The sequence below is a fragment of the Miniopterus natalensis genome, chromosome 13 (assembly GCF_054644295.1).
Source record: "Miniopterus natalensis isolate mMinNat1 chromosome 13, mMinNat1.hap1, whole genome shotgun sequence".
Taxonomy (NCBI): Eukaryota; Metazoa; Chordata; class Mammalia; order Chiroptera; family Miniopteridae; genus Miniopterus; species Miniopterus natalensis.
In genome coordinates, this window is record NC_142093.1 from 48,940,510 (window position 1) to 48,956,854 (window position 16,345).

The 16,345-nt window shown below is 48.1% G+C and overlaps 1 protein-coding gene and 1 non-coding gene across 2 annotated transcripts; both read left to right on the top strand.

The window, feature by feature from the left end:
• The first annotated feature begins 4,192 nt into the window (after positions 1-4,192).
• On the top strand, positions 4,193-6,880 carry GNLY (granulysin). The gene is made up of 4 exons (XM_016201758.2): positions 4,193-4,244; positions 5,080-5,183; positions 5,601-5,702; positions 6,713-6,880. The coding sequence occupies exons 1-4, from the start codon at positions 4,193-4,195 to the stop codon at positions 6,878-6,880; spliced, it is 426 nt and encodes a 141-aa protein (XP_016057244.2).
• An 8,992-nt stretch (positions 6,881-15,872) lies between these two features.
• LOC148091675 (small nucleolar RNA SNORA74) lies at positions 15,873-16,075 on the top strand. Its single transcript, XR_015715608.1, has one exon. It is a non-coding gene; the product is annotated as a small nucleolar RNA SNORA74 (small nucleolar RNA).
• The last annotated feature ends 270 nt before the right edge of the window (positions 16,076-16,345 follow it).

A 16,345-nucleotide genomic window follows, 5' to 3' on the forward strand; every position in this document is an offset into this window, starting at 1 on the left:
TTAACTATAGTCACCATGCTGTACATTACATGCCCAGGACTTATTTATTTATAACTGGAAGCCTGTATCTTTTGACCACCTCTACCCACCACCAATCTGTTCTCTGTTCCTATGAGCTCAGTTCTCTGTGTTTGTTTTGGGGTTTATTAGATTCCAAATATAACTGAGATCTTGTCTTTTAAATTGCAGCCATTTTGATGCCATTATCTTAGAGTTTTAACATAGAATTCCCTCATGACTTATGATATTGAGCACTTTTTTAAGTGTTTATTAGTTATTCTTATTTCCTTTGTGAAGGAACTGTTCAAATATCGTGCCCATTTTAAAAATGGTATTGCTTCGCCCGGCCGGGCATGGCTCAGCGGTTGAGCGTCGACCTGGGATCCAGGTGATTGGGGTTCGATTCCCCGTCAGGGCACATGCCCGGGTTGCGGGCTCGATCAATGGCTCTCTATCATTGATGTTTCTGTCTCTCTCTCCCCTCCTGTCCTCTCTCTGAAATCAATAAAGATATATTTAAAAAAAAATAAAAAATAAAAATAAAAAATAAAATAAAAATGGTATTGCTTTATTGTGATGGTGATGGATGTAGTAGTTGCTCCAATAAAGAGCTCACAGATAGGCCCACATTTATACAGTCAGTTGATTTCTGACCAAGGTGCCAAAGGGAAAATATTTTCTTTCGTTTTTTTTTTTTTTTTTAATATATCTTCATTGATTTCAGAGAGAGGAAGGGAGAGGGAGAGAGAGAGAAACATCAGTGATGAGAGAGTCATTGATCGGCTGCCTCCTGCACACCCCAATATGGGGATCAAGCCCGCAACCCGGGCATGTGCCCTGACCTGGAATCGAACCCCAATCTCCTGGATCCCACAGGTCGATGTTCATCGGCTGAGTCATGCCCACCTGGGCAAGGAAAATATTTTCACAAATTGATCTGAAACAATGGAACCTCTACCCAGTTTGCTTGAGATGAATCATAGACTAAAATGTAAAAATCAAAACTATAAAACTCCTAGAAGATAACAAGAGGAGATCTCTATGACTTCTGACAAAGCAAAGGGTTCTTGCAGAAGATACAGAAAGTGATAACTTTCACACAGGAACTCCTGGGGGCCTGGGCTTGACTTGCCATGTGCCAGTCCACAGACCCCACAAGTAGGAAGACAGTGGGATCTGCCCAGGTGTTCTTCACATGGGACCCCGAGGCCTGGGTGAAGGTTGGGGACTATGGGGGCTATGTCCTGTACCCCTCAACCCCCCAGACAAGAACTTCCTATATATCTGGTCTCACCAAGTACCCCACAACAAAGAAAGGCGTCACCTTCCGGGGCCTTTTCCGCTTAATTAATGTGGTCTTCACACATTTGACCAAAGTATTCACCAGAGCTTAGAGCAGAGGAGGCCTGATGACAGGAGGGGGACACTGTATGAGCTGACTGCAAGAGGGGTAGCAGCTTTGCGCTGGAAACCTAGAGGCAGGAACAGTGTGGATGGAGTAGGGGGGAGAGACTTGGGGTCTGGAGTCTGATGGACTTGGGTTCAGATCCTCAGACCTATCCTTTTGGAGCTGTGTGTCCTTGGGCAATTCACTAGACCTCTCTGAACCCTGGTTTCCTTGTAGGAGGTGAATGGAGTTTGACATCAATCGCCCATTTGGTCTGAGGGCCGTTTTAGGCATGGTGAGGAGACCCTGATAGCAGAGGTAGCCTTGCCCTCAAGCGGCCCACATAGGGCTGGACACCGAGGCAGGACGTCAAATTCAGCTTTTCGCAAACAAGCTCCTTTTCCTAACTTCTCTGCTTCATGACCAGCCCCTCAGCCTCCCGGGACCCAAATATTGTCAGACTTTTGCTTCTCTCTTCTGTGTCCTGTGTCCAATTAGCTACAAAGTCCTAACAATTCTTCCTTTAAAATGTCTTTTAACAAGAAATCCTGTAGCCAGTCCTGCTGTTGCCGACCCGACTCCTACTCCTTTTTTCCAGGCCGAACCCCAGTTTTGTTCAATGTGGCAACAAGAGTCCAGCAAAAGGCTTCCTTTTCTCTCGTTCTTTGCAGCTAGGGGTGGCAGCTGAGATGTAAGCTGAAGGTTTCTAGGCAAGATTTGCTTTTCTTACATTGGTCCCACCCCTTCTTGCTTTACTCTGTTTTTCCCTTGGGATGAGGCCCTGCGGTCTGGAGGAGCCTCCGCAGCCACCTTGAGACCATGAGGCACCGGAGGCATCAACGTGAACACCTGAGTCCCAGAATCAAACGACTCCAGTCGTGGTTCATCCCTTAAGTACAGCGTTAGGCAGCCAGTGGAAATGATGAAGGAAATCTAAATTTACTGACATGAAACGATGTTCCTCATAGTTTTGTTAAATTTAAAAAGCTGTCTAAAAGTGTTTTTAACCATATATAGTTACATGTAAACATATGCGTGTTTATAAACATATGCATTTAAAAGTGTAAATAGATATTCCTGTAAATGTTTAACAGGCTTATTTACATTTCTTCGGTGAACTTATAAGTGGTTTCATTTATTTTTTTCTTACTAGTCTGATTACTTTTTTCAATAAATAAAAATAAGAGACAAAAAGTGCTGCAAATGCTTAAATCACATGCTCCTTAGATTGGCATTCAGTGGCTTCCACAAAGGGCAGAAATAAAGGTGGTGTTTGTGTGTGTGTGTGTGTGAATTTGTGAGTGTCTGAGAGTGTGAAACAGTGAGTGTGACTGTGTATAAGTTAGTGGTGTGAATGAGTGTGTGTGGGGGGAGTGTGTAAATGTATTTGCCTCCTGGGGTTTGGGGTGAACAGCAGAGAGGATTCAGGGGTCCCCCACCCCTCCCAGTTCCATCGTGGGGTGCAGCAAACCTGCTTTCCCCAGCTCTCCACTCTGCCCTCATTTGAGCGGGAAAGGAGGTGAGAATGAGGACCCCAGTCTGACTCTGGGTGGGTCCCGACTGTCTCTCCGGTTTCTGTTTCTGTCACAGCAGCTGCTCAGGCTCCAGTGGCTGCTAGGCCATAACCCTCCTGGTCACATCAGCTTGAGAAGGTGACTGGATCAGCTATTGTCACCCAATCTTTATTTATTTATTGATCGATTGATTGACTGATTTCAGAAAGAGGAAAGGAGAGGGAGAGAGAGATAGAAACATCAATGATGAGAGTCACTGATCGGCTGCCTCCTGCATGTCCCCTGCTGGGGATCCAGCCCGAAACCTGGGCATGTGCCCTGACCGGGAATTGAACCATGATCTCCTGGATCCTAGGCCCAAGTTCAACAACCTGAGCCACGCCGCCTGGGCTGTCGCCCAATCTTTAAAGGAACTCTTTGACCAAAAGCTTTTGCAGTTGAAGACACTGGGGAAGGCTGAGAATTCAGCTTCCGGGATCCACAACACACTGGCCAGTTAAAGTTGCTGAGAAGTCCTGTGGAAGCAAACCTGGTGGAGCTGGCTAGCCCAGCATTTCCCCCGGGGACGGGGCCCCCTCTCCACTCCCCACAGCGCCTGCTAACGGGCTGCACTGGCCTAGCACAGGGGGGCTGCAGAACTTCCTCACATGCCACCTTGGAGCCCCATGAGCCGGCAGCACTGGCTGCACTCAATTCATAGAGAAGGGGACCGGGGATCCCAGAGAGGGAGGGTCTTGCTCAAGGTGCCCCAGCTTTCAGGAGGCCTGCCTGCCTTGTGGCTCCATCCGTTTCCTTGGGCTCAGGACAGAAGGCACGCTGTTTTAGACAGAAGGCTCTGCTGATGCTAAGGACTCAGCCACCATAGGACTCCTGGGCTGTGGGTGGGTGGAATAATTAGCAATGACACTGAAGGGGCCTGGGTGATGGGTGCTGAAAGGAGGGTTCCAGTTGGTCCTGGCTGGGTGCCTCTGTTGTCTCAGTGGCCAGAGGTGAAAGACCACAAAGGAGGTAGAGGCTGGGTTCTGGTCTCCCCATCTGCTCAGCTCAGAAGGCTCTAGTAGTGTGTGTGTGTGTGTGGGGGGGGGGGGGGGTGATGATAGGAAGCGTGGGACCTCTGAGTTACCACCTGTCCCCACCCTTTCCTCCCAATTGGCGTTGGTGTTCGTGATAAACCCAGTGACGTGGGGAGGTGGCCTAGCCTATCAGAGGAGAGGGACCCAGCAAGGCCAGACTGCCCAGTTCCCAGCCTCCATTAAATGGGGTGTGAGGGGTCCCTTGGCAGCTGCCCACCATGACCTCCTGGACCCTGCTGCTCCTGACCTTGGCGCTCCTGGGCTCCCCAGGTAAGGACAGTCCCCTCAGTGTAGATCCTGATAGCCCTCCCTCCCCAGTCCCTCCCCAGCTTTCTTGCCATCATCACAGAGGCCTTTCCCTCAGAACCAGGTTCAGCTGCAGCTTGTCAGTGACCTGGCCGATGCGGGCAGACAGCCAGCGGGAAGGAAGTGAGCCCCAACTCTGCTGGTCATGTTGTATGGCCTGGGACCCCCTTTTCCCCCCTGGGCTCTGGTCTTCATCTATGTTACCAAGGTCACCGGCCCTCAGCAGAAGATCTGACATTTCTTCTGGCCCATGCTGGCTAAGAGATGACAGGGCTGTGAGTGAATGGGGACCTCTCACTGTCCAAGACTCACTCCCTGCTCTGCACACCCTCCCTCCCTCCCAGGACCTGGGGTCACTGTGCTTGCCAAGGACTCAGCTGGAAGGGAAAATGGGTTGGGACATTTTCTGAAAGAAAGAGAAAAAGAAAGACAATCTCTTGAAAGGAGATGAGGGAAGTTTCCTTTCAGATCAATCCTTGTGTGTGCGTGTGTGTGTGCGTGCGTGCGTGCGTGCGTGTGTGTGTGTGTGTGTGTGTGTGTGTGTGAGTAGGGGAGATGGGAGCAGTCTTTTCCTTCTGGCTTTTCAGAAGGAACTTGAAAGCTTGGGTTTTTGTTTGTTTGTTTTTGCTGAGAGTGGGTCAGGGAGCCCCAGGGCAGGGTGGGAGGAGAGGCTTGGGGACCTCTCACAAGGCCTCACTGTGTCCTGGTCCCAGGCACCTCCTAGGCTTGGCTTAGCCAAGAGAACTGATTTTCCCTCCCTTTCTGCCTATGGAGGATGCTGATGCTGTTTCTTCCCCAGGTCGGGCCTTTTCTAGTCTGACCTTTGGACGCTCCAACGGGGCAATGGCCCACCTGAGTGACACAGAGCAGCTCTTCCAGGTCCTGGCCGAGGAGGGCCTCCAGGTACCAGGTTCCTGCTCGCCTCCACAGACTCTCCTTTCTCTCCTCCCTAGATAATACCGGGGCAAGGGCTGGGGGGCTCTAAGGAACAGGGAGGGGAAGGAGAGGTTGTAAGCTGAAGACCCTGCTTTTGTTCACACCCGTGCCTGGTGGGTGGGGTGCTATATTAGTCTGGCTGGGCCCTCCCCAAGAGGGTCCCCTGGGGTCTGACAGGAGAACAGAAGAGGGGTACATGCCAGGGTGGAAGAGGAGTTGTGGGTGTCCTGTAAGTTCTGGGGCCTCTTAGCCCCTCTAAGACTAGCAGGAGGGTGGGCAGGGGCCAGTCAGCCTGGTTCAGGCCCTTAAGATAGAAAGATCTAGATGATCCTGCTGGCCTGGGAGTGTCTGAGAGACACCTTGAGGGGCTTCCTTTCCTGACAGGGTAACCTGCTGACCACAAGAGAGGGGCAGGGCATCAGATGTCGGGTTTGCGAGAAGATGATCCAGCAGCTGAAGAGCATGGTGGGAGATCAGCCTGACGAGGTGAGGCCTATGGGGCCCACGCCTGCTGGTCAGGGGAGTGGGAAGCCGGGACGGATCTCCTTTGGTCCAGAGCTGCTCAGCAGGGGGTCCGTGGGTCCCTCGAGTGTCTGTGGATGGACTTCAGAGATGCTTGAGAAATCACGACACTCTGGGAGTGTGACTGTGGGAAGAAGAGTGGGTGTGCTTTCCGGGCAGTTCTCAAGGCAGAGCTTTGAGGGGCGGGTTCCAGGGCCTAAGTCAGTCCTGGTAAATTCCTGATCTGCAACTAGCTGCATGGCCTGACAAATCATGAATGTGTTCTGAGCCTCAGTTTTCTCATCTGTGGAATAGGGTGGATAATAATTCCCATCTGACAAGTTGCCTAAGACTTTTAAAGGAGTGGAGGGGTGGGATGTGCTCTGTTCCACTTGGACTCTGAATAAATGCTTAACAGGTGTATATGTCTTGACCAAGAACCATCATCTTACTCTCCCTCTCTTTCACTTCCTCAACCTACTTAGCATCTTGGCACTTCAGGGCCCACCCTCAAGCCTGGGTAATCAGATTTGCCTTTCTCTACTGGGATGGCAGTAGAAGATATTTTAAAATCGAACGTGCCAGGGCTTCAAGCTCTGATTGCCTTCTAACCTTCCCCACACACCCACTGTAGGTGGAGGACCAGCCAGGCCCTGTGCCCAGGGATCTCCATAGGCAGAGCCTTTAAAATGGGCCAGGCAGACCTGGACACCATTCTCCACATAGAAGACAGGGGGCAGGACAGGGGGTGAGACCCCGGCAGGGCCAAATGTCCTTCTCTCAAGAGCCCCTATTGGCCAGGCTTTGGCCAGAGCCTTGGGGACCGAAGAGTGGGAGCTGGGCCCTGTCTCTCCAGTCTCTCCTCCCATGGCCACCTGATGCCAGCTCCTTGCACCCAGAGCTGCTCAGGCCCAGGGTTGCTGGGGCCTGCAAGGTGGCAGAGCTGGGCAGGGCTCACCTGATTCCTGTGTCCCACCATGACTCTGCCACTCCAGGACATCATCAACAAAACTGCATCCCGGGTGTGCAGCAAGATGAGATCCTTCATGAGAGGCATCTGCAAGAAGGCCATGAGGATGTCTCTTAAACGCATCTCCAAGGACATCATGGATGGCAAAACCCCCCATGAAGTCTGTGTGGACATTCGCATGTGCAAAACTTAAGCAGGTGAGTGCAGAGGTGACAGCAGGGACTCGTTCCTGGAGGGCCCCAGGCAGCCTTCCCAAGCATGTGTGACATGGTTTAAAACCACAGAAATACATAGAAAACTTCATAAGCATGTCCCTCCATGCTTTCTTGTTATGACACATGACTTCCCTCACTTCCAACGTGGGAAAGCGTGGAGAAGTTGGGCAGGTGGGCTTTAGCTAGAAATGTTTGAGAAGTACTCATTAAGAGCTTTGAGAAATACTCATAAGATCTTGAGGCTTTCACCCAAGGCAATCTTGGAGTAAAATCAGGCCTCCATCCCTCTTCAGCTGTGTAATCCTAGGCAAGTAACTTAACCTCTCTGAGCTCCAGTTTCCTCATCTTTGAAGTGGGGATATTTCCTACTTCTGAGGCTGGAATGAGGTTGTATAAAGAGCTTGACACCAAGGAAATGCCCCCAGACTGTGATGTTCAAGAGACATCAGAACCCTGATCAAACTCCAATCTTCAGCCCAGCATAGATCTTTGGGGATGGGGCCACATCCTTCCCTAGGACCCTGAGGGTCTGAGGGCTGGGCTCAGGAATCCTTCTGGGCATGGAGGGCTCTCCCAGCCTCTTCTTCCAGTGCTTTCCAGGCTCTGCTCAGAGAGAACAGGCCAAAGCTGCTGGGGCTGGGGCTGGGGCTGGGGCTGGGGCTGGGGCTGGGGCTGGGGCTGGGGCAGGGGCTGGGGTGGGAGGGGGCCAATGACTGGCTCTGGCAGCTTCTCTGGACTTCATTGATGCTTTGGGACTTGGTGCTGGCAGATATAGGCTCACCCCTTAGTGTGCAGTCCCAATTATTTCCTGTTATTAGAACTTGTGGCTTTTGTCTTCAAAGCCCCACAACCCACACAGGCTCCTGACTGGCTTCCAGGATGTGACTCTGATGTGTTGAGCAGGGACAGGTGGCTCTGAGTCTCTGTTTCCTTTGTGGACTCCACACATCCCACAGCTGGCTCTTCTCTCCCTTCTAGGTCTCCTGTGAGCCTCTGGGGCCTCTGGCTCCACCCTGGGGAGAAAGCACAAGAACTCCAGCACTCGTGGCCCCTGCTTCCTTCCTTCCTAAATCCAGAGTCAGCTTCTAGATTCTCCCACCTCCTTCCTCCATTGCCTTCCCCGCCTCAGAAGAATAAAATATCATGCAAGCTTTTGGCTTCTTTTCCTTTGGTGGATTTGAGGGGAGGGGCTGAAGACATGCTGGGGTGATTTATCCATTCATTCAGTAAATGTGTGTTCTGTGGCTCCCACACTGTTCTACGTGCCAGGGATTTTGTGGTAAACAGGGCAACTTTGGGAGCTCTCACACATGTAGTCATGAAACACTGATTGAGCTCACACTGGAGTCACATGTTGCTATAAAGACTGGGATCCACAGTAAGTATACCCCCAGAAGCTTCCAGAGTGGCTGGTAAGGCCAGCAGGGTCCAAGGAAGTGTTCTGTTGGTCATAAGTGTTGGGGGCAGAGATGTTGATCATGCTCTCTTGGCTGTGATTGTTACTATAATTATAAGAAATATTAATCATGTTCTGTTCTAATCAGAAAAAGCACTTTCTAACCTGGCTGGGAATTGTATCCTCCAGGACATGGGAGTTGACCTTGGAGTGTGCTCCATTCTTTTTTTTAATATATCTTCATTGATTTCAGAGAGAGGAAGGGAGAGGGAGAGGGAGAGAGAGAGATATAGAAACATCAATGCTAAGAGAGTCATTGGTCAGCCGCTTCCTGCATGCCCCCTACTGGGAATCAAACCCCAACCCAGGCATGGCCCTGACTGAGAACTGAACTGAGATCTACTGGATCCTAGGTCTATGCTCAACCGCTGAGCCACACTGGCTGGGCTTTTATCATGGAAAGATAACAACCTTGTCCCTGAAACAAAGGGGTCCCGGAGGCACCCCACCATTTTGCAAACCCCCAGCCCTCATTTCCTGTAACCTGTAAATCGTTATACCCATTCTTACTCCTTTTGCTCACTTTCCTGTGTAACCATTGTTCTTCTACCCAATATAAGCAACTGGCTTATGTGGGAACGGGTAGAGCAGATTTTATGTGGACGAATCCTGCTGCTCTCCTATGCTGCCAGCATTACTGGAATAAATGCTCATATATGAGTCAACCCTGTCTCTGCTTCATTGGCTGAAGTAGCAACAAGAAACCTGGACCCATTGTGTCAGGTTTCATAAGGAGCAGAAACCACCCTTCTGCTTCCCTTGGCAGCTGGCCTTCTGCTGCTGTTTAGGTGAGTGTATTCTTTTAGGATTCTTTTGGTTTCAAGCAACAGAAGGCTTAGTTCACTCTGGCTTAAATAAAAAAAGTAATTTATTCGTGCAAATAATTAATGAGTCCACAGATAGCTTTAGGCACAGAATGATCCAGAAATTTGTGGTGTCACCACAGCTCCAGTCCTGTTTCTCTGCCATTTTCTCATTTCTTCCCACCTCCATGTAGTAAAATTGACCTCAGGTTACCTTCCTTCTTGGCGGCAGACTTGGCTGCATCAGGTCAAAACTTTTCATCTATATAGTACGTCATCAAGAGAGAGAGAGGGTTCCTTGGTAGCTCCTCTACCAGTGGCTACCTTGGAAGAGCAAATAAACTCCCTTTCCAGGAACCCCATCAGATTTCTCCAAAGCTCTCATCAGCCCAAATGGGGTAGGCGCCCACTCGAACTGATCACTATATATTCAGGGGCATAGGATACACTGATTAGCAGAAGACAAATCAAGGCACACTCAGGGGTTGAGGTGAGGTCCATGTCACCCTAATCATTTGGTTGAAAATGGACATGAAAATCTGAGAAGTAGACCCTGGATACCACAATGGTGTACCTATCAGACAGGGTTCAAACAGACAAACAAAACGGTTCCCATTGGTGAAATCTGGGACAATTTGAGGATCAAAATAGTTAATGACAATAACAGATATAACCAAATGAGTAAATTAGAACCCATGAATTTATATAGATATAAATAATGAATTAATAAATGAGGGATAAGGGAAAGTGTTAACTTAGAGTAGAATGCCAACTAGTAAATGTAGACATGGTCACAAAGTATATCTCCCTAAAATACTTACTAATTAATTGACATTAATTAACTAATAAATGCCATTATTAGTTAACTTGACAGTGGAGAAACCTGGCAGACAGGTGATGAAAGTTAACATCACTACTAACAGAACAAATTGGCATCAAGAGCCTCACAATATAAAGCACCGAGGGAACATAGCAACACTTTTCTGCTATTCCTGCTAAAAATGCATAAATCACAAGCAGACTGCAGACAAACCCAAACAGACATTCTATAGAGTAGCTGGCCTGTAGTCTTCAAAAATGCCAAAGTCACGAGAGACAAGGAAAGATTGAAGAACTGTTCCAGATTGAAGGAGACTAAAGAGATACATTGATCTAATTGCAACACAGGATGGTGCTTTGGATGTGTGTTACGTGCTGTTGAGTCGGCTCGGACACCTGGCGACTCCATGAATGAGTGGTGTCCACAGTGTCCTGTTCTGAACAGCCCGGCTGTGCTCCTCCACACTCATGCCTGTGGCTCTGTTCTTCCCTGGTAATTTTGAATGCTTTCCGACCCAGAAGTCTTCTCTTCCAGCACTTTCTCATATTTCATTTTGGACTGTCTCATCATAGGGTTTTCAAGATAAAATAAAAGAGAGAGAGAGCCCAAACTACACGTGTCCATGGTGTCCCATCACCAAATGCCTGTGTAATGTAGGGCACCCCTGTGGGTTTGGATCCGGAACTATAAAGGACATTATTTGGGGCAATCTATGAAATGTGACTGGAGTTCATGATGATAACATTGTGTCAGTGTTAACTTTTTGACTTTGATAGTTGTACTGGGTTATGTATAAGAATGTTCTTCTTGTAAGGAGATGCACACTAAAATATTAAGGGCATAATAGAGGTATCATGTCTGCAATTTACTGCCAAATGATTTAAAGAAATGGTAATACGTACATGCAGAAAGACTATGATAAGACACACAATCACATACGTGTGGTAATATATTAACAGTGGGGAAATCTGGTTAAGGTAAACAGGAGCTCTTTGTACCAGTCTTGCAACTTTTTAAAGAATTTGAAATTATTTTAAATAAAAGTAAATGACTGGTATTAATTTGACCTTAACAAATGGGTAGATGGTGGTGGTATTTACAGGGATGGGGAGGACGTTTGGATGGGTGGGTTTGGAGGAAATGATGAAGAGTTCTGCTTTGTCCACATGAAACTTCTCTAGCAGACATCCAGGTAGAGATGTCAAACAGGCCACGTGGACAGGGAGGGGCGACTGGGCCAAGATCCACATTTGAAGTCCTGGAATTGGATGAGATGGCCTAGAGCAGTGATTTTCAAGCTTTTCACCTCATGGCACACATAAACTAAGTACTAAAATTCTGTGGCACACCAAAAAATATATATATTTTGCATATCTGACAAAAATAGGTGTAATTCTGATTCATTCACATGGGATAGCTATGTTGTGTTGGCTGTTGTCATTTTTTAATTTGACAATCTAAGGGAAAAGAGTTCAGCACCCCCAACCAGTCAGGTATTGCATGTTTTAAGAATTCTTGCAGCTCACCGGTTGAAAATCGCTGGCCTGGAGTGCCCAAGGGTAAAGCCAGTGTCTGAGGACAGACCAGCCAGTTCCCAAGTGGAGGCCTGGGTGGTGGAGGCGGGGGAGCCAGCAAGGAGACTGGGAAGGGGGAGCCTGTGAGACATCAGGAAAGCCAGGCTCCCGGCCAAGGAGCCAAGAGATCAAAATGTTTCGGGAACAAGGGAGTGGCCCGCCAGGTCCAGTGCCACTGGGACATCAAGAAAGCGGAAGGCAGAGGACTGGCCACTGGCTCTGTGTGCCTTTGGGTCTTGGGGACTTGATAAGAGCAGTTTCTGTGGCTAGGAGGGAGCTACACTCCACTGGAGTGGGACGAGGGGATGTGACATCAGCGCATATTCCCAGCTTTGTTAAGGGTTTGCCATGAAGGGGTCGGAGAGAAATGGGGCAGAGCTGGAGGCCAGGTGGGGTTCGAGGTGGGGTCTGTGTTTAAGGTGCTTGCACACTGATGGGGATGGCCGAGGGTGCAGGACATCCCTGGGAACAGCACAGGCAAGGCCTTGAGAAGGGAGAGGGTGGGACCAGCATGCCAGACAAGGTGACGCCAAAGAAAAATAATCGCCACCCTCACAGGTGTGTCTTGCAAGTCAGCCCACCTCCGACTACACACAGGCCTCGCTCCAGAACATTTTAACGTTATTAGAAATGTCACTATTTAGATACCTGAAATCTACCATTATTGTATCAGTAATGTCATTTTTAAACAATACAAACTTCTTAGAAATGATTTTTAAATGAAACCTAAAGAATTGCAGACTTTTTAATTAAAAAAAAAAAGTCCCTTTCAAGAAATAAAATAAGAAAGTTATTCTAGTGTATAAAACTGGGCAAACTATGAAATTGGATCCACACACAAGACCCAATATGTAATTTAAGAAACAGTGTAAACTTTAAAAAATAGCACAATAGAATGTAAGAGTTGTGGTTTTTGACTTTGAAGAAAAAATTTTGGACATACTGTCTCTATCTAAAAGACTGTAAAATCACCTTTAGTTACTAATCTTTTCCTCACACTCAATATATTTTATGAGAATCACAGATTAGGTTAGAGTGGGGGGTTTAAAAAGAAAAAGTATGACATTTACTGAGGTCTCTCTTTTTTTTCCCCAGCATCTTAACCAATACATAGTAAAAAAGTCCAGATTTTTTTCTTCACGTAACCTATGCACATCATTACAATTCAAAGAGAATAGTCTAATGTTAAAATAATAGTGGAACCACTGGTTCACTTTGAGTTCAACAGCTTTCCAGAAGTTTTGTTGTCGTTAAAAATAATCTAAATTTAAAAAATGTGTTTGGGGGATGTGATTACTTGACTCAGTCCATAAATCTACTGCTGCAGCCCACAGTTGGATACATAAAGAGATTCAAAGAAATGACCCCAGCTAATTCCCTTCTCCATTTTTAAAAAAACAATGTTTGTTTCTGCATTAAAGGAGTGTGCCTGCTACAAACCATGCCAACCAACAGTTACCATTTATCCAGCCCCTCTGTGGGCAGGGATGATGCTAGTCACTTCACATAGGTCCTTTCATTTACTCCTCAGAGCAACTCTGTAAGAAACGTATCATCTCCACTTACCAGATGAGAAAGCAAAGGCCAAAAGAGGGCACAAGGCTGGAAAGGGACAGAGCCTGATGGCAGACCCAGGGCTGCTTGACTTCCAAGTTCCTGCTCGTCATAGTCAGTTACACTGTTCTGAGTTCCTCAAACATTTACTAAAGTTTTGTTTAGGTTTCTGAAGCATAAATACTTCTTTGCAACAAAAACAACTGTTTGCAGTAATATCCTTATTACACTATGAATGAATTCAGTCTTGTCAAAAGAAGAGAATTTATAAGGAGACTCCAATTCTTGTATCAAGGAATTATCAGAAAACATACAGTTAACTGAGCTCATAGGCACTCAGGCCGATCTTTTCTGTATCATGTCAAAGTTCCAATGTGGATTCTTAGCTCAAATTTTTCCTTATTGATTGTAGTGGCATTAGATACACATTCCACTCCACTGTCCTTGTTGAAACACAGTCATCTCAAGCCAAAAGAAAATTCATATTACAAAAAGGGCCAGACAAATAAGGAAGTTTATGTACACTTATATGCAACATTCTTCAAAGGAAACTTGGATTTCCGCTCCTCTCTTTTCCTCCAGGTCTTACTCATTCCTGTGGCTCCGCTGGTGCAGGACTAAGTGCCACATGTCACCGGTGTTCTCCATTGGGAAGCTGTGGGTGAATCATTCCTGCAACTAAACCGGTTGGACCACTAGCCTGCTAGGAGGTGAGGACCCCAGCTGTCATCACAGGCGGAGGAAGCGCTGCATCTCTCCTTAGAACAGTTCCAGACGCATCCTGAGAGGGACAAGCCCCTTCCAGCCAAGGCTGAGTCAGGCAGCTCCTGGGCTCTAAGTTAAGATGACAAGGATCTTTCCCTCTTATTTCTTCCAAAACCAACCAACCAACATTTAATAATCATCCTTGCACTGGGTCACTGCTGAATAAACTCGACTTGTATGTGGGCTCCTGGGTGATTTACCTCCCAGACACCCATTCTTGGGCCTGCAATAAACTCTCTCCCTACCCTGTCCCTTCTCTCCCCTTGTAAGAACAACTCCCCCCCCCCCACACACACAATGAATGACCACATACCCACACACCCTGTTTATCAAGGTAGTTAACTACCTGGGGATTATAGAACCATCTTGTCCCCTCGCTTGAGCCAGGAGCCCTGGAAAAGCAGAGGCCCCTCACTGCCTGGCTTAATAAATGCGGGGCACTGCTGGGGTCTGGCTGGAACTCTGTCCCCAGCTACCACCATTCAGTGCAGCAGCCATCAATTCATCTCAGTCCCTGGGGAAGGGTCACAACCAGCACGGAATGACAGGGGACAGGCTGCTCACAGAATTCAGTAGGAGGCTGCACTGGGGCTCTTGACTGAGCCTCTCAATTCTCCCGCTTTCTCACAGGACCCATGGACTCGCCAAGTCCCACCCTTTGTGAAAGTGACAGGCTGGAGTTAACACATGTGCTTCTCCCCCAGAGCAAGCCCCAGGGGAACTTCAGTCCCCCAAGTGTTTTAAATACCTGACAAGCCCAAGTGCACTCTTGCAATTAGCCTTTCAGCTACTGACCACAGCCACCAACACGCAGGACACTCCAAGTCTGGCTCTGGGGAGAGACAGGCATGCTCGCCCCTTGCCCATTGGGGTCCCAGCATCAGCACTGGGTCCTGCTGAGTGCCCTGCCAGGCCTTTGGGCCAGAGGCAGGCAGGCAGGGGAGGGGAGGGCACTCACCTCGATGACATTGCTGAAGGTGGCCTTGCCCCGAACTGCAGGCCCATGATGTCAGCTTCATCTCCTCCTGCCAGAAGAGCAGCTGGACCAGTGCAGCAGGGCAGGGGGACAGAGAACCTATATGGTGGGGGCAGGGCAGGGGAGATAGAGGACTCTCCATGGAGGGGACAGAACAGGGGGGACAGGAGAGGAGGGACGGTACAAGGGGCACGGCCCACTCCACGGAGGGTCCCCTGTTCCCCCTGCCCTGCCTTCCCATGGAGGGCCCCCTGCCTCCCCTGCTCTGACCACTCTGTGGTTGGTTCCTTTCCCCCTCTGCCTTGTCCCCTCCGCGGAGGGTCTTCTGTTGCTCTGCCCTGTCCCCTCACTCATAGGAATCTGAAAGGCGTGTGCTCGGTTCTCTCCAGTCTTCCTCTCTCCTGCCTCCAAGCTGAGTGCCCATTCTCTATGCCTGAAGCACATTTCTCACCCTCTTCATCTGTCTAAATCCTATGCTCTCAAGACATATTTCAAATATCATTTAAAATGTAAAATCGCAGGTTGCCTCCAGTGGGGAAAGGGGGTGGGGGAGGTAGAAGAGGGTAAGGGGGGGATAAGTGTGAGGAAAAGAGATTTGACTTGGGTTGGTGAACACACATCACAATATACAGATGATGTATGATAGACTTGCACACCTGAAACCTACACAATTTTATTAACCAGTGTCAGTCACCTCAATTAATTCAATGAAAAATAAATAAAAGGTGGAGGCCTTTGAGGGTGATTAGATCATGAGGGTGAAGAGACCCGTCATGAATAGGATTAATAGCCTTTTAAAAGAGACCCCATTCTAGACTTGTTGGGGGGTCACTTTGTAAGTTACATAAATGTCTAAACACTATGCTGTACGCTTGAAACTCATATATTGAATGTCCTCTCTAACTGAAAAAAAATTAAGTATTAAAAATAAAATTTTAAATTTAAATAAAATAAAAATCAGAGTGATCTTTAAAAAATATAAATCAGATCATGTAACACTAGTGCTTAAAAGCCTGAATAGCTCCAGCAGTGGCCAGCTGTCCAGACAGAATCGTGCCTGTGACGCTGTTCCACTGCTGGGAGAGGATGGTCTTGTCTCCTTCCTCCAGTTGCCCCATTCATTATTCTGGTGGCATCGGGCACTGCTGCAAGGCAGAACTGTGCGTCCTTGTGAGCACGTTACGCATCACTTTGGTGCCTTAGTTCTAGTGTGGAAGCAGACACAAATTTTTTCTTTTAAAGCCTTAATAATTCTAATAACATTTTCAAACCACCCCAGAGGTCCCAGACTCCTTAAGTCGTATTTTGACTTATTAATTCTTCTCTTACAAAGAAAGCCAGGTCTGGGTCTTTCATACACTGCCCAAAGGTGTGTGAGAGGACCCAAGGGTGGCAGCTAGATCGGGTATACCCTCAGACATCTGTTGAGGGGCTTCAGACCCAGTGCTGACACCAAATTTGAACCTGTATCAATCTGGTGTAGCCCACTTGCCCC